Source organism: Pristiophorus japonicus, chromosome 3 (genome assembly GCF_044704955.1).
Source record: "Pristiophorus japonicus isolate sPriJap1 chromosome 3, sPriJap1.hap1, whole genome shotgun sequence".
NCBI lineage: Eukaryota > Metazoa > Chordata > Chondrichthyes > Pristiophoridae > Pristiophorus > Pristiophorus japonicus.
The window spans coordinates 70,556,752-70,574,928 of NC_091979.1; the positions used below are offsets into that span (position 1 = coordinate 70,556,752).

The 18,177-nt window shown below is 45.9% G+C and overlaps 1 protein-coding gene across 12 annotated transcripts in view; it reads left to right on the top strand.

Moving 5' to 3' along the window:
* LOC139259753 (nck-associated protein 5-like) overlaps positions 1 to 18,177 on the top strand; it is a 1,255,355-nt gene that overhangs the window by 1,183,486 nt on the left and 53,692 nt on the right. For 11 of the 12 annotated variants that reach the window (XM_070875434.1, XM_070875435.1, XM_070875433.1 and 8 more), the window contains 2 exons: positions 8,857 to 9,174; positions 10,168 to 10,322. In XM_070875434.1, coding sequence (XP_070731535.1) covers positions 8,857 to 9,174; positions 10,168 to 10,322 — 473 coding nt within the window. Of the gene's footprint in view, positions 1 to 6,322; positions 6,411 to 8,856; positions 9,175 to 10,167; positions 10,323 to 18,177 lie in introns of those variants that run through there. The other variant, XM_070875442.1, reaches the window with a different exon arrangement.

Genomic DNA, 18,177 nt, shown 5'->3' on the forward strand with positions numbered 1-18,177 from the left:
AAATACTATTGCAATGATCGTAATTTATTAATAAATCATCACCATCATCATAGGCAGTCCCTCGGAATCGAGGAAGACTTGCTTCCACTCTAAAAATGAGTCCTTAGGTGGCTGAACAGTCCAATACGAGAACCACAGTCCCTGTCACAGGTGGGACAGATAGTCATTGAGGGAAAGAGTGGGTGGGACTGGTTTACCGCACACTCTTTCCGCTGCCTGCACTTGATTTCTGCATGCTCTCGGTGATGAGACTCGAGGTACTCTGGACCCTCCCGGATGCACTTCCTCCACTTAGGGCGGTCTTTGGCCAGGGACTCCCAGGTGTCAATGGGGATGTTGCACTTTATCAGGGAGGCTTTGAGGATGTCCTTGTTACGTTTCCTCTGCCCACCTTTGGCTCGTTTGCCGTGAAGGAGTTTCGAGTAGAGTGCTTGCTTTGGGAGTCTTGTGTCAGAGGCATGCGAACAATGTGGCCTACCCAACGGAGCTGATCAAGTGTGGTCAGTGCTTCAATGCTGGGGATGTTGACCTGGTCGAGGATGCTAATATTAGTGTGTCTGTCCTCTCAGGGGATTTTCAGGTTCTTGCGGAGACATCATTGGTGGTATTTCTCCAGCGACTTGAGGTGCCTACTGTACATGGTCCATGTCTCTGAGCCATACAGGAGGACGGGTATTACTACAGCCCTGTAGACCATGAGCTTGATGGTAGATTTGAGGGCCTGGTCTTCGAACACTCTCTTCCTCAGGCGGGGCGGCCGAAGGCTGCACTGGCGCACTGGAGGCGGTGTTGAATCTCGTCGTCAATGTCTGCTCTTGTTGATAACAGGCTCCCGAGGTATGGGAAATGGTTCACGTTGTCTAGGGCAGCGGCATGGATCTTGATGATTATGGGGCCGTGCTGTGCAGCGGTATATTATTTCTGGCTGCCAAATTATTTAAAATGAGTTGTGGGCAAATCCGCAATCTCCTCTGTTTCCTGATTGGCCTAGAGTCAGGAAGTAAAAGGAGCACTGCCCCACGTGATCCCAGGTTTGCATACGCACACGGTGCGCCCCTGGGATCTGTGGGCCACTGCACTGCGCACAACTCTTCAGCGTTTGAATGCAATGTTTCGAAAGGGGGTTTGTATGAGGTAAGTGCGGATTTCATTTGGATGTCGACGCCGTACTCTTTAGTTATGCCGCTGACCGCGAATTCAGAGCCATTACTTCAGTCAAGGTGACACATTATGGCGCTCAATTTTCTGCAGGAACTTGCACTGTTTTTTTGGCGAGCGCCGTTTTTTTGGGCATCTTTATTTTTTTCCAAGTTTCCCCCTACGATTTGCGCCAGCGTAACTGACATAGTTATGATTTTTCTAGGCCAGTTTTTTTTTTTACGTGAAGGTTTCAGCTGCACTTTCGTTCTATGCGACAACTGGCGATGTGTACGCCATCTCTCAACATGCAACACATGTCTGCATTTCCCAGATGACAGCTGCACTGTATGCCCGGAGGAATGACTTCATAAAGTTCCCCATGACCACCCAAGCAATGCATGACACTGCTGTGGGCTTCTCCAGGATTGCTGGCTTCCCAAAGGCACAGGACTGCATAGATTGTACCCATATCGCCTTATGAGCACCTTTGGAGGATTCCGAGATATACAGGAACAGATAAGGCTTCCACTCCATTAATGTGCAGCTCGTGTGTGACGACATGCATCGCATCATGTCGGTTGCTGCAAGATACCCTGGGAGCACCCATGATGCATTCATCCTACACGACAGCGTTATATCTGCCATGTTTCAGCAGCAGTCAGAAGGGCAGAGCTGGCTACTGGGAGACAAAGGGTACGGCCTCGCCATCTGGCTCATAACGCCCCTGCACCTAACCCGGACGGAAGCTGACCGTGAATACAACATGTCGCACATTGCGACGCGCCGCATAATAGAGAGGACCATTGGCACCTTGAAACAGCGTTTCCGATGCCTGGACCATTCCGGAGGCTACTTGCTGCACTCCCCTGAGATTGTCAGTCAGTTCACTGTTGTGTGCTGCATGCTGCATAACTTAGCCATCATGAGGCAGCAGCTCCCGTCAGTGGAAGATCCACCTGGGGTGAGAGTGGCTGATGATAATGATGTGGAAGATGCAGATGACGAGCAAGAGAAGGACGACGAGGATGAGGAAACCATGCAAGTGCCTGAGGCCGGAGTACGACGGCGGAGGAGGGCGGGCCATCGTGCCCCTTTAACGATTGCTCGAGCCTTGCGCCAGCAGCTCATCCATGAACCTGAGGGCTCAGCGACAACTATTCCACATGGACCATGTTTACTGTTTGGAGTTGTTCTGTAATGTTGTGTTGTGTTAATGGAACATGATTCAGTTTTAATGTAAATATATATTTTATTCAAAAGTTTAACAAACAGTACTTTTGTACTTAACTTAACTTTAATAAAATTATTCTTGTATCAAACTTTAATTTAAGATCACTTACAAACTTATAAACTTGCAAATTTACATAACTTACAAAAAACTTTTAATATGAGAACAGTAACAACAACAATAATAACAACAACAGCAAAGAAAGGCTGCATCCACCCATCTCTCCTCCACCTTATTCTCAGACCGCTCGCTGCGCTTGGCCTTGGACTCGCCACCACCCCTATCTGCAGGCGGTGGCACAGTGTTTCTGGGCTTGGTACCAAGCTTATTTTTTCTAAGATCTCGTGTACTGCGCACCTGTTTGGGGGGGGGGGGGGGCAGGCGGCAAGCTGGAGGGCCCAGGTGGCAAGTTGGAGGGTATGGCTTGGGCTCTTCAGGGGCTGGTGTGGGGATTGGACTGGGAGTGACAGTTGATTCTGTCAATGGGCACGAAGTCTGGGCATGTTCCTTTATTGCAGCAGCTAACTCCAACATGCCATCCCTCATGCGCCCTGACAGTGTGTCAACGACCTGCAACATTCCCTCCCTCATGTTGAGCAAAACTGTCTGAACTACCTGCAACATTTCCTCCCTCATGGTCAGTGACAATGTTTGCACTACCTCTGACATTCCCTCCCTCGTGGCCACTATTCCCTCACTGATGGTCCTGGACATTGTTCCCATTTCTCGTGTCATTGCTGTTACTTCTCCCGACAGTCCCGCTACTTTATCAGTCACCCCACTGATGGCGTCCAGGAGTGATCGGGTAAGGTCAATACTCTCCACACTCAATGATGTCATCTGAACCACATCTGTTAGATCCTGCACCTCAGGAGAGCGTGGTCGAGCTCTCCTTCCCCTTCTCCTCATGGGTGTGCCTCGCTGCACCCACCACTGGCACCCGTAGCCTGGGACAGTGGGGCCCTAGGTGTGCCTCTCTGCACACAACCACCACTGGATCCTGCAAACTCGGAAGGTGTGAAACCATGGAATGTCCCACCAGCACTCAAACCACGAATCATGGTAGGGGCTGTCACCGCAATGAGCGGCACCTACTCCAAATTCAGTGCAAACAGTGGGAGCTTCATCCAGTTCCATCCTCTCCCTCTGCCCCTCACCCCCATGTTCTTGGTCTGGAGGGTTGGATTGGAAGATCCGTGTCGGAATCTTCTGCATCGTCAGGATTGGCCTCAAGTTCTGCAAAGTATAACAGAACAGTCAAATGGTTAGCAGCAGAGGAGGGGGCAGGGTGGGTGGCATGAGTAGGCTCACCCATCGCAGGGTAGGCAGCAGGCTGATTTGAAGGACCACGATGAATTTGCAGGACTTACCTTCTCCTTCGAGTGTGGGCCCAGCTTGTGCAGTGGTGATAGCTTTTCTCCAGGCACGACCCATCAAAGCAGTGACCCTCTCTTCCAAGGATGTCAGTGGGTACAGATTTGCTGGGCCTCCTCCTGTTCGAGTTCTTTCCCTTTTATTATGTGCCACCTTCCTCTGCAAAGATGAAAACCTAACTTTTTAAAGAGGGTGTCTTTCCTCTGGGTGGGACATACAGATGGTCACATTTGCAATTGCAATTCCATTGAATAAATTAAAATATTACTTACACTAACTCCTTGTCCAAGGTCCTGCCGCTTCTTTTTACACTGCCCTCCAGATCGCGTAGTGGTCATCATTACACAGTAATCTTCTGCAACTTGGTTCCAGCGTTTCTTCATTTCTTTGGATGGAACTTTTATGTGACCTCTGCTGGTGTCCAGCTCCTGCCATCTGTTCTCAATCACTAATTAGTAACTGGTGCTTCCACTTCTTCCTTTAAGAAATTCTTGGTCCTTGCACCACGTTGCATCTTGTGGTGTTGCAGCTGCGATTTCTGCAGTACTCTCACACAGCTCTCAACCTTCTCTCGCACATAACTGGCTCTTTAAAAATGGCTGATTGCCAGCACGGAGCTGTACTGCGCATGCGCGTTGATTGCAACAAAGTCAGAAACATAACTTTTTTTTCCCACGCATGTGCAGAAAGTGCGGCATTATTTTTCGGCGCAGACAGTAGGCTCCACCCCCCCGAGGCGACTGGACACGATGCGCGGTGCCAAATTCGAATTATACATCAAGGAAACGTTGGCAAATTATTTCCGCCGCGTTTCTGGCCCACAAAATGGGCGTAACTCTGGCAATACGCCAGAAAACGGGCTTGGGGAAAATTGAGCCCTTGGTTGTAAACATTTTTGTTTTTTCAATTGCAACTTAAAATTCATAAATTGGATCTTAACGAATCATTATAGGATATAATGAATAAACTGCTGGGAATAATATATGAATTATATTAAATAGATAGGATTTGCATGAGCACATTGTATTAATTGGTAAATTCACTTTCCCGTATAACTTAAAAACCTTTGGCTGGATTTTTGACTTATTTACGCCTCGGTCCGCGCCAGGGCATTAAATACTGTTTTTGGGCTTTAATGCCGGGCATCCAGGATTTACCGCCCGGCCAGAAAATTCAGCTATTGGTTTGCGCTGGCGCAAAAACTTACCGCCCCACCCACCTTTTTTAGCGTGATGATGATGTCAATCATCGTGCAACACTGCGCTAACGCCCCAGATGGAACATTGGGCCAAAACGCCTCATTTAATGCCCGCCCCAGGAAACGCCTGAAAAAAACAAGCTGTCCCAAGGTGAGGCAGGAGGTATTGACAGCATTTTTAAATGGAGGGATTAGGATCCTACATCGCAGGTCAGATTGATTACAACGGTTATGCACATAATGCTGTGTGAAGCTCCAACTTGCAAACTTCACTTTTATCTGCTTTTACAGTGCCCTGACAACTTCAATGAGAAAATATAATTGGGGCATTACTATTTCGTCAGTGTAGCATGCTCCTTGCTCTTACCAAGCGGCGTCACGCTAGAGGAAGGACTCTTCGCCATGTCGGCCCACAGATGATGAGAGGCTGAAGACATCCGCGGAGGAGGGCTTATCCCCCATGGGTTTACTGACACCAACGCTCAGACCTCCAGCTCTCTGAGGAGCAGTGTGTAAAAAGGCTGCACTTCCAAAATGAAGTGCTGACAGAGATATGCCATCTCCTACAGGCAGACCCATGCCTGCACGCTCTGGAGGCAGCCTTTAATACTCTCAACAGATTTCCGAATTCATTGTGGTGTGCTGCATGTTGCACAACTTGGCCATCATGAGGGGCCAGGCATTGCCAGTGGGGATTGCAGGCCCACCTCAGGAGGAGGAGGACAACGAAGAGGAGCCTGCCAAGGCACTCATTGGATAGCCACACTATCCACGGGGGAGGCAGAGTGGAGATGCTGCCAGACTAACACTCGCATATCACCAGCTCGTAATGGACTGGCTCTCGTAAATGGAGGAAACTGAGGGATGGAGCTAATACTGGACACGCTATGTGCCCCCATAAAGGCACATTTCCGCTAAACATTGGAATGATGCACAAGATACCAAAGGCAAATGATGAGTCATAAATTTTACTGAAACAAAGTCACAAAAACACCCCCCATCAAAATAAAAACATACAATATACAACATTACGTTGCAGGGCACTAAACAACAGTGAAACTTCTTTACCGCCACAAGTTTCGGCTTGGGCGCACAAAGTCCGTTATGTAACACCTGACTTTATGCCAACGCTCCTCCAACTTACAATTTCACCAAAACTTGCAGTCAGAGGTGCAAACTATTTTTAGGCAGTAACTTTAATGCCACGCTGTGATTAACGCCCCGAAATCCAAAAAGCCCAAAATCCAGCCCCTTATGTGCTTTCTTTGCCAGATTGGAAGATTATGGTCATAGAAGTAATATAGAAAGACCAATATGGATTAGATAAAAGCTTTAGTTTATATTAATTTTCTTTTAAAGTTATAGTGTCATTTCTATCCCAGAAAATGCAGGAAACACTCAGCACGTCAGGCAGCATCTGTGGAGAAAGGAAAGTGAGGTTAACGTTTCAGGTCTATGACCCTTTGTCAGGTAATGAATATTGGCGTGATGCTGTAGGTGGCTGATGTGTCGTCATTTTATAGGATCGATAGGGATTGAATCCTCCATAAATGCTGCCCAACTCTCCTTTGCTCCATCCAATGCCGCTCCTCTTCCTGCTCCTCATACTTGATACAAAGATATGCCTATAGGGAATGCAATATTTGATCCCGAGAAGTCCTTATTGTAGATGGAAGTGGTTGGGAGTCAAAATTTCCAGGTAGTCTCACATTTTCAGAAACAGTGAGAAGCAAATGCCAGTCTGTCTCGGCAAACGCATTACTGCAAAAAGCCACCTCAGCTGCAGAAACCAATTTTGGAACTCTTCAGGCTCACAAACCTCTTACTTACGTCTGCCTCAGTTGAACCAGGCAAAAGCTATGCCTCATAAATCTCATTCTAACTTCCCCCGAATGCATTGCGAATGTAACAGTAGGAAACTCAGAGTTGCAGTGCCACTTACTCTCATTATAATATACATCAATGTGCCCACTTGGTGGGCAGCATCAAAAAGCGCAAGATATTCGGAGTGTCAACTTTAGAACAGAAAACCAGCGGAAGTAGCTTCCACCCCGGTTTGCCACCACAAGAAAAATTACTTACCCTGATAATGCACTGAAATGATGCCAAAAACAGCGTGAAATGTCTGGGTTATTGTCTCTAATGGTCTAAGCAGATGTGTATGTCCATTATTAACATAGAAACATAGAAAATAGATGCAGGAGTAGGCCATTCGGCCCTTCGAGCCTGCACCACCATTCAATAAGATCATGGCTGATCATTCCCTCAGTACCTCTTTCCTGCTTTCTCTCCATACCCCTTGATCCCTTTAGCCATAAGGGCCATATCTAACTCCCTCTTGAATATATCCAATGAACTGGCATCAACAACTCTCTGCGGCAGGGAATTCCACAGGTTAACAACTCCCTGAGTGAAGAAGTTTCTCCTCATCTCAGTCCTAAATGGCCTATCCCTTTATCCTAAGACTGTGTCCCCTGGTTCTGGACTTCCCCAACATCGGAAACATTCTTCCCTCATCTAACCTGTCCAGTCCCGTCAGAATTTTATATGTTTCTATGAGATCCCCTCTCATCCTTCTAAACTCCAGTGTATAAAGGCCCAGTTGATCCAGTCTCTCCTCATATGTCAGTCCAACCATCCCTGGAATCAGTCTGGTGAACTTTCCCTCAATAGCAAGAACGTCCTTCCTCAGATTAGGAGACCAAAACTGAACACAATACTCCAGGTGAGGTCTCACTAAGGCCCTGTACAACTGCAGTAAGACCTCCCTGCTCCTATACTCAAATCCCCTAGCTATGAAGGCCAACATACCATTTGCCTTCTTCACCGCCTGCTGTAACTGCATGTCAACTTTCAATGACTGATGAACCATGACACCCAGGTCTCGTTGCACCTCCCCTTTTCCTAATCTGCCCAATCTTGGTGGTTTGGCAAGGCAGTAGCTGTCATGATTCAAACTGCCTTAAATTTGAAGGGAAAGGGGAACAAGCCCAGATTTCTATCCCTTAAATAAAAGGAGGGTTTTATATTACAACTAGCAGTATCTACTGAAGTTGGTTATTAAGAAAGACAAATAATTAAGAAAGAAAGAAAGAAAGAAAGAATTACTTAATTAATATAGAGCCTTTTACAAGCACCGGACATCCCAAAGCACTTTACAGCCAATGAAGTACTTTTGAAGTGTAGTCACTGTTGTAATGTAGGAAACGCGACAGCCAATTGCGCACAGCAAACTTCCACAAACAGCAATATGATGATGACTAGATCTGTTTTTGTTATGTTAATTAAGGAATATATTTTCCAGGACACCGGGGATAGCTCCCCTGCTCTTCTTCGAAATAGTGCCATGGGATCTTTTATGTCCACCTGAGGGAGCAGATGGGGCCTCGGTTTAATGTCATATCAGAAAGAAGGCACCTCTGACAGTGCAGCACTCCCTCAGCACTGCTCTGGAGTGTCAGCCTAGATTTTTGTGCTCAAGTCACTGGAGTGGAACTTGAACCCACAAAGATAGTTGATTTTGTTAACAGGAAATAAGTTAATGAACATAACAAAACAAATTGTTTCAGCGATGTATGTCTGTACGGATACTGAAAATGTTTTACACGAAAATGTTTTATGCAGTTTCTCTATTAATGAGGTAAATATATACAATGCATATCAGAAACCATGGGATATCAGAAATATTATGAAGCATCAATTTATATTTTGCTTCTGTACAATTTTTCTACAACAGTGTTTTTGTCATTATTTGGAAGGTTTTTTAATTCATGTTTTTAATGTTAATTAATGTTTAATAATGTTTTTTTAGCAACTCTTTCCAAGTTGCCCTATTCCACAATAATCCATTTCATTGCCTGTAACAGCCAGTATTTCCAGTTGCTCCACCCCCTCACATACTTTTCCTATAACTCAGGGTCAAGCTGTCAGATGAGAACATTGGACAGTGGAATTGGAACTTTTCCCCTTCCTGATTCTACAAACCGGGCAACAGGAAGACATGTTCCTAAAACATCAGCCTGCCTTGAATGTGAACTTTCCTCATCCCTGGAGGAAGCACCCCATCTGACACATGTTTCTCCAAAAGCAAAAACACTTGAACGAGAAATGCCTTGCAGTGCTGAATGCAGCAGTCCTGGGCAAGACACGATTGGTCATTCAGCATCAGATCCTTCAATCGCTGACCAGGCTGTGCAGGCATTTCAAAAGTGCCTTCCTAAGCCATCCACAGCAGGTAAATGTCAAATTTTCTTTCAGCAAGTTATATACCCAGATGTCGCTGCACAGTCTGATAACAGGTTATGGAATAAAGAGCTTAATTAATTTATAGAATGTGAGCTCCTGCTAGCAAAGCTTATCGATATGAAGTCTCCAAGGAGAGACCTGGCAGAATTTTAATCCATTGGCATCTACCATTTTCCTATTACAATTTTAATGTAAACCCCCCAAATTAAACTCTTGCAATGTGAACAATTTCTAATAACGTAATCAATGCATCAATGACATGTTTCCATTCGCATAATTTCAAATGTGTTTTAAATTTAACGGCTAGAATGTATAACCATCATATAGCAATACAAATCTAGCAATGTAGCATGCATATAGCTTCAACAACATTTCTTTTTTGTCTCAAATATTTGTACTGATAATTTGTGTATTTTTGGGCAGCTCATGTGAGAGATCTCAGCCAGACATTATATGTTGTGCGACTTGATGGTCACGTATGTGACCTTATTTCTGCTATAGAGCAGGCTGTGTGATTAAACACTGTCATTATAACAAATTGAATAGAATCCATGAGCTATGGATTGTTTCATGAAGACTGGGTAATAGGAAAAGTCTGTAGTGATCTGGTTGCTAGACATTCCCATACTGACAACTGCAGAGTGCGGTCTCTTAATTAACATGTCAAGATGTCGACATCGCAAGATACTGTAAACCAGATAGTCAGTGTGTCTGCCTTTGCCACCTGATTATTTGCTATGTGTTTTTTATTTTCTGTGCATATGTCTACAGAACAATGCATGCATTGTTAGCAGAACCATATTATTTATCATACAGTTACAATTTCTTTTGCTATGTATAATACGTTAAAATAACTAAATTTAAAAGTTAAGTACCATTAATAACCTGAATATTGTGTTGAGCATTTGTCCTTGAAAGAATGAGTAATTTTGTTTATGTAAAGAGAAATTTGAAACAACTCAATGATATGATTACATTCTAGGTTTCCTGATGCCTAAGTATAAGATACAAGATGGTATGAATCAGAGTTGTGCTCTTGCCCAATTGGCAAACACCTGTAAAAGTGAACATTCAGACTTGCCAGAGAAAATGAAAGATTTGCAGCAGCCAAGTAGCTCTCGAGTTCTGAGTGCACAGGTATGACATCATTGAGACTATTCTTATGTTTGAGTATAAAAAAAGTTTTCTAAAATGTTATGTGTTAAATCATAAGAAGCCTTTAATGAATCTAATCAGTTTTCTGGTTTGTAACGTGTATTTGACATATAATTTCCTATACATTATTTCTCAATGGTTTGTGGTAAGGAGATCACAATCATTAAACCTTTTTATGCAAGAAATAACATATATAATACCAACTATCAGAGTATAGTTGCAAGCACAAAAATAGGCTCAAAGCTGAATATAAACAGTATGTGTGAATAAGGACTGGGGACGGGAAGTGATTTCAAAGCTGTAATCTAACTTGGGTTTCAGATGACAGTTATAAGTGCTTGAGCTTTGCTTTCACATGTTGACATTTTGACCCCTTGCTTATGTTATCACTTTGCAGTCACGTTAATATCCATTATTCTCTATACACTAGCTGTGATATTTTCCTGTAGTGGTGAAATAAATCACAATTCCATTGTTTTAAGCCAAGTAATTCAATTCTGCCACTCTCAGACATGATTTTTTTGTCATGAAGAAAATGAAAATAGAAAACTACAAAGGAATGTATTGTTAAGCTTTTACATGCATTGTACAGAATAAAACACTCTCAAGATTTTGCATGGCAGTAGCATGATGTTCATAAACTGCTCAACCTTTACCCCTCGCAGTTTATGATATCATTTTCACTCCTTGATGTGTTCCTTCCTTGTATCAAAATGCAAAATAAATGTTCTCCTGTATGTAAATGTAAATATTATATATATGTATGTGTGTGTGTGTGTGTGCACATACTAAATATGTGCCATATAATTACAAGTGAAAAATGTCATCAACATAAGCAATTTATATAGCATATACTATAATTGCAGATAACGTACATCTCATAATTACGGGTGAAAAGTCTAATTAACATAGCCATAAACATAATATAACAATCATTGAAATATATAGTTTAAATACACAAGTTATTTAGAAACTATTGATTTCTGAATATAAATGTCCTGGATTTACGTTGCTGAAAATTATTTTATAATATTTAAGTGGCTTGTACAATGAAGCTTTACAAGTGCAAAACCACATAAAAATTCTATGGGTAAAGGCTTTAGGAGAAAGAACAATAACCAGGGGGCATAGATTTAAAGTAATTGGTAGAACGATTAGAGGGGAGTTGAGGAGAAATGTTTTCACCCAGAGGGTGGTGGGGGTCTGGAACTCACTACCTGAAGGGATGATAGAGGCAGAAACCTTCATCACATTTAAAAAGTACTTAGATATGGTCTTAACATAAGAACATAAGAAATAGGAGCAGGCCATATGGCCCCTCGAGCCTGCTCCGCCATTTAATACGATCATGGCTGATCCGATCATGGACTCAGTTCCACTTCCCTGCCTGCTCTCCATAACCCCTTATTCCCTTATCGTTTAAGAAACTGTCTATTTCTGTCTTAAATTTATTCAGTGTCCCAGCTTCCACAGCTCTCTGAGGCAGCGAATTCCACAGATCCATAACCCTCTGAGAGAAGAAATTTCTCCTCATCTCTGTTTTAAATGGGCGGCCCCTTATTCTAAGATTATGCCCTCTAGTTCTAGTCTAGCTCTAGTAGAAACATCCTCTCTGCATCCACCTTGTCAAACCCCTTCATAATCTTATACGTTTCGATAAGATCACCTCTCATTCTTCTGAATTTCAATGAGTAGAGGCCCAACCTACTCAACCTTTCCTCCTAAGTCAACTCCCTCATCTCTGAAATCAACCTAGTGAACCTTCTCTGAACTGCTTCCAAAGCAAGTATATCCTTTCGTAAATATGGAACCCAAAACTGCATGCAGTATTCCAGGTATGGCCTCACCAATACCCTGTACAACTGTAGCAAGACTTCCCTGCTTTTATACTCCATTCCCTTTGCAATAAAGGCCAATATTCCATTGGCCTTCCTGATCACTTGCTGTACCTGCATACTAACCTTTTGTGGTTCATGCACAATAAAAGACTGCAAGCGCAGGGCATTTCTGAGCCTTAAACAGCAACCCAACTCAGGAACAGCAAAGCAGCATTGCAGACGGCTAAAGGCTAAGGTCCAACAAAAAACCCGGGACCTAAAGAACAGGTGATGGATGGAGAAAGCACAGGAGATACAGCAGCTAGCCGACAGCCATGATGTGCAAGGATTCTTCACCGCAGTCAAGGCCACATATGGACTAAACTCCCAAAGCCCCACCCCACTCCTGGCCAAGAACAGGGAAACACTCATCAAGGACACCGAGGCAGTCAGGGCCCGCTGGAAGGAACACTTCGAAGATCTCCTCAACCGAGACTCTACCTTTGACTCGAGTGTTCTCGACTCCATCCCGCAGCATGCTACCCACCTCAGTGAGACCCCAACACCTCATGAGGTAGAAAAGGCCATAAGACAGCTAACAAACAACAAGGCTACAGGAGCGGATGGAATTCCTGCTGAGGCCTGAAGTATGGTGGAGAGGCACTACTGGCGTGAATACACGACCTCATCTCTCTCATCTGGAGGAAGGAGAGCATGCCGGGAGATCTCAGAGATGCAGTGATCGTGACCATCTTTAAAAAAGGGGACAAGTCTGACTACGGCAACTACAGAGGAATCTCCCTGCTATCAACCACTAGGAAAGTCATCGCTAGAGTCCTCCTCAACCGTCTTCTACCCGTGGCCGAGGAGCTTCTCCCGGAGTCGCAGTGCGGATTTCGTCCCCTCCAGGGCACAATGGACATGATCTTTGCAGTGCGACAGCTGCAGGGAACAGCGCCAGCCCTTATATATGGCCTTCTTTGACCTTACAAAGACCTTTGACACTGTCAACCGCGAGGGTCTATGGAGCGTCCTCCTCTGTTTCGGATGCCCCTAAAAGTAAGTCACCATACTCCGCCTGCTCCACGACGACATGCAAGCCGTGATCCTTACCAACGAATCCATCACAGTCCCAATTCACGTCTGGATCGGAGTCGAGCAGGGCTGCGTCATCGCCCCAACCCTCTTCTCAATCTTCCTCGCTGACGTGCTCCACCTCACAGTTAATAAGCTCCCCGCTGGAGTGGAGCTAAACTACAGAACCAGTGAGAAGCTGTTCAACCTTCGCCGTCTCCAGGCCAGGTCCAAGACCACTGCAACCTCTGTCGTCGAGCTACAGTACGTGGACGACGCCTGCATCTGTGCACACACAGAGGCTGAACTCCAGGGCATAGTAGACATATTTACCAAAGCGTATGAAAGCATGGGCCTTACGCTAAACATTAGTAAGACAAAGGTCCTCCACCAGCCTGTCCTCGCCACATAGCACTGCCCCCCAAACATCAAGATCCACGGCATGGCCCTGGACAACGTGGACCACTTCCCCTATCTCGGGAGCCTCCTATCAACAAGAGCAGGCATTGATGATGAGATCCAACACCACCTCCAGTGCGCCAGTGCAGCCTTTGGCTGCTTGAGGAAAAGAATGTTTGAAGATCAGTCCCTCAAAACTGTCACCAAGCTCATGGTCTACAAGGCAGTAGTAATACCTGCCCTCCTGTATGGCTCAGACGTGGACCATGTACAGTAGACACCTCAAGTCGCTGGAGAAATACCACCAGCGATGTCTCCGCAAGATCCTGCAAATCCCCTGGGAGGACAGACGCACCAACATTAGCGTCCTCGTCCAGGCCAACATCCCCAGCATTGAAGCACTGACCATACTCGACCAGCTCCGCTGGGCAGGCCACATAGTCCGCATGCCAGATATAAGACTCCCAAAGCAAGCGCTCTACTCGGAACTCGTCCACAGCAAACGAGCCAAAGGCGGGCAGAATAAACGTTACAAGGACACCCTCAAAGCCTCCCTGATAAAGTGCGACATCCCCAATGACACCTGGGAGTCCTTGGCCATAGATCGCCCTAAGTGGAGGAAGTGCATTCAGGAGGGCGCTGAGCTTTTCGAGTATCGTCGCCGAGAGCATGCAGAAATCAAGCGCAGGTAGCGGAAGAAGCATGTGACAAACCAGGCTCCCTGCCCACCCTTTCCCTCGATGACTATCTGTCTGACCTGTGACAGAGACTGTGGTTCTCGTATTGGACTATACAGCCACCTAAGAACTCATACTAAGAGTGGAAGTAAGTCTTCCTCGATTCCGAGGGACTGCCTATGATGACAAGTACCCCCAGGTCCCGCTGTACTGCAGCACTTTGCAATCTATCTCCATTTAAATAATAACTTGCTCTTTGAGTTTTTTCTGCCAAAGTGCTTGAAGTACTGTAATCGACAAGGCTGCGGACCAAGTGCTGGGAAGTGGGATTAGGCTGCATAGCTCATTTTCGGCCGGCACAGATGCAATGGGCCGAATGGCCTCCTTCTGTGCCGTAGACTTCTATGATTCTATGAATGCAATTATAACAAACAGCTGGTGCTGTTTGTTTGCCGCTGAGAGTAAAATCCGGCATATGGGATGTGTTGCAGGGCACTGATACATTGGGCTTGACATGACTATTAACTTCTTGAGCCTTGTTACTACTTGTTACAGCATCTCAGTCGCTTTTCATGTTGATGGCTTATAGTGCACTGCAGACTGTTATTTTGTAATAAAAACTATTGGATGGGTGCAGTTACTTGAATAGTTTGGTATCTAAGTCCAAAGATTAGATTACTTTTATTTTCAAATGCTTTTCGTAAAAAAGATTATGGGGAACTAGTTTTAAAGATGCAAGAATCTATGTAATGAAGGGTTTGCCTCTAAATCTTAAGGGTTGGATATTTGGCTAATTTGCGCCTCGTTAAGCACCCCAGCTGTTTTTGGGCGTGATGCCCGGCATCCGGGACTTGGCACTGGCAGATTCGGCTATTGGTTTGCACTGGCGCAAAAACTTATCGCCCATGATTATGACATCAATCGTCGTGCAAGGCTGGAACTCGGATGGAACTTTTGGCCTTATCGCCTCATTTAACGCCCGCCCAGGAAACACCTGAATATACAGGTGGTCCCAGGGTGCAGCAGGCGCTATTGGCAGCATATTTCAACGGAGGCTGGAGAATCTTATATCGCAGTTGCGTGCAGAACGCGTGTGAGGCTCCGAGTTGCAAATGGCACTTTTATCTGCCATGACACTTTGTTTACAAGGTCAGTGAGCGATTTCAATGTGGACAATACTAGTTCGCCAGCGTATCATGCTGGTTGCTATTGACAGGAGGCTTCAAACTGGAAGAAGAGTTCCTGGCCATTTTAGGCCACAGATTCGAAGAGGTCGCAGACGTATGGGGAGGAGGCCTTACCCCCCATGGGTTTAGAGGGAACATCCCTCATATCTCCACCTCTCTGAAGCGCAGTGCGTTAGAAGGCTGCGCTTCCGAAAAGAAGTGCTGATAGAGCTAAGCCAGCTCCTACAGACAGACCTACAGCCTACCAGCGCCAACAGGACTGCACTTCCTATCGAGGTGAAGGTGACTGTGGCAATGGCCTTCTATGCCTCCGGCTCCTTCCAGGCAGCAGCAGGGGACATATGTAGCATCTCACAGCACGCTACACATTGCCGCATTCGCCAGTTTACATGGCCACTGTACGCACGCAGAATGGACTTCATAAAGTTCGCAATGAGCAGGACAGCCAGAATGTGAGGGCTCCAGGGTTTGGATGATTTGTAGGCTTCCCCAAGGTTCAAGGAGCCATTGACTGCACACATGTCGCCTTGCGAGCACCATTACACAACACAGAGGTCTACAGAAACTGAAAGGGATACCACTCCCTCAATGTACAGCTGGTTTGCGACAATACGCAGTGCATCCTCACAGTAAAGGACTGCTATCCAGGGAGCGCACATGATGCTTTCATGTTGCGTTAGCATCTCACAAATGTTTCAGCGACAAAGACAAGGGCAGGGCTGGCTGAATGGGGACAAATGATATGGCCTGGTCACCCCCTCCAGAACCCCGCCAAAGAAGCCGAGCGGCACTACAATGACAAACACCCGCAACAACATCGAATAGGCAATTGACATACTCAAGGAGTGCTTCCGATGCCTGGACCGCTCTGGAAGCAGCCTTCAACACACCCCTCAACAGCGTGTGCTGCATGCTACACAACTTAGCCATCATGAGGGACCAGGCATTGCCAGTGGGGATTGCAGGACCACCTCAGGAGGATAAACAAGAGGAGCTTGGTGAGGAGTCCATTGCAATGCCACCACAACCACAGGGGAGGCAGCGTGGAGATGTGGCCGCAGCAAGAGCCTTATATCGACAGCTCATCATTGACCAGTTTGCTTGAATGGGGAAGGTGGGTTTGCAGCGTTGATTCGCTACTGTATGCTACCATGCCGGCTAATCTACACTGAATTCTGCAATGAGACACAAGACACCAATGGCAAAGGTCAAACAAACATTTTTATAAACATGAATAATTAACAATGTTCCCCTGCAAAAACCCCAATTGAAACAATGGTTAAAGTAAAAGTAAATAAACAGTAAACTGCTTCCTGCAGCAAGACAATTCAAGATGAGTCAATTGTTATCACACAACTATTTACACTTTTTATAATTCTCTATATATCCATATCACAGACTTGTGCCAGCCCTTAATGGTTCTTATCCACACTTCTCCCCCCACCCGCCCTTCCCATGCCTGCTACTCCTCCTCAATGAAGCCTCAGTGCCTAAAGCAGGGCTGCTACAGGGCTGCTGTGCTGGGGGGCCAGACAATGTAGACGGCGTCTGGGGATGCCCTGGACCAGCTCTTGGCTTGGAAGGCCCAGCTGCAGACTGATGGCCTCGCAGGACTCCCGAGTCGCACTGACAATCTGTGACGCTGCCTGCACAACAGTCGCAGCGAGCTTGTCGATGCTCACTGGGATCCATCCTAATGCATTCATCAGCTCACGGTGCATTCCTGTGTATTCTCTGGACATTTCCGCCAAGTCCAGTTCCATGTCTGCCTGTCGTTGAGCAGACCGATTTTGACGACTAACCCTCCGGAGAGCTGGCCTGCGAGATTCCCCTCTCGCACTGCAATGCTGTAGGCAGCTGGGGTCAGGAGCCTCCGACTCCTCAAACCCCAGCAAATCGGCATCGTCCCCAGATGTAGTGAGGCCAGACAGGGCAACTGGTGGGCTCTGGGGATCAGGCAGAACACTCTCTTCCCCTCCTTCGTCCTCTCTCCCTTGAAGGATGTTGCACTTATGGCTCATTATCTGCAAGCAGAAAACAACAGACTTGTGGTCAGCAGCAGGGGAGGGGGCATTGCACTTGTTCATTTGAAGGCCCGCCGCCATTACATTATATGTCTCAATGCAGTCTCTTCAGTCACTCTATCCATTTACATACACTCAGTACGCGAAGGGGACTCAGCCATGACTCGGCAACTGCCCGAGCTGGTACATTTCTGAGGACCGACACTCGTTCCTCAACATCAGTAAGTGGCAATATTTGGGGCGGCCGCTCCCCGCCTGTGCGCAGCTGCTCCCTCCCGTTATGGGAGTGCTTCAACTGCAAAGAGAAAAATAGAAAGTGTTCAGAAAGGGTGTCCCTGCTGTTGTGGCGCATATGCCTACCATAGTGCAATAGGTGAATCTGTGTGAATGTTCTAGTGGCTTCTGTTCAATCTGTTTGGATGTTGCATGTGCTTCATGAGGAATTGTTAGGAGGTTAGAGGGATGTAACATGGGGGCTGTAGGTAATCTTTCTGAAAGGCATAACAGCAGTGGGAGTGTATTGTGAGGAAGGATGTAAATGATTGAGTTTATGTGCATGGATCATTAGAAGACAATAGGTGCAGAAATAAGCCTTTATCTTTCTTCTGCATTGTGAAAGCCACCCACAGACTATTGGGAGGGACCATATGCATGAAAAA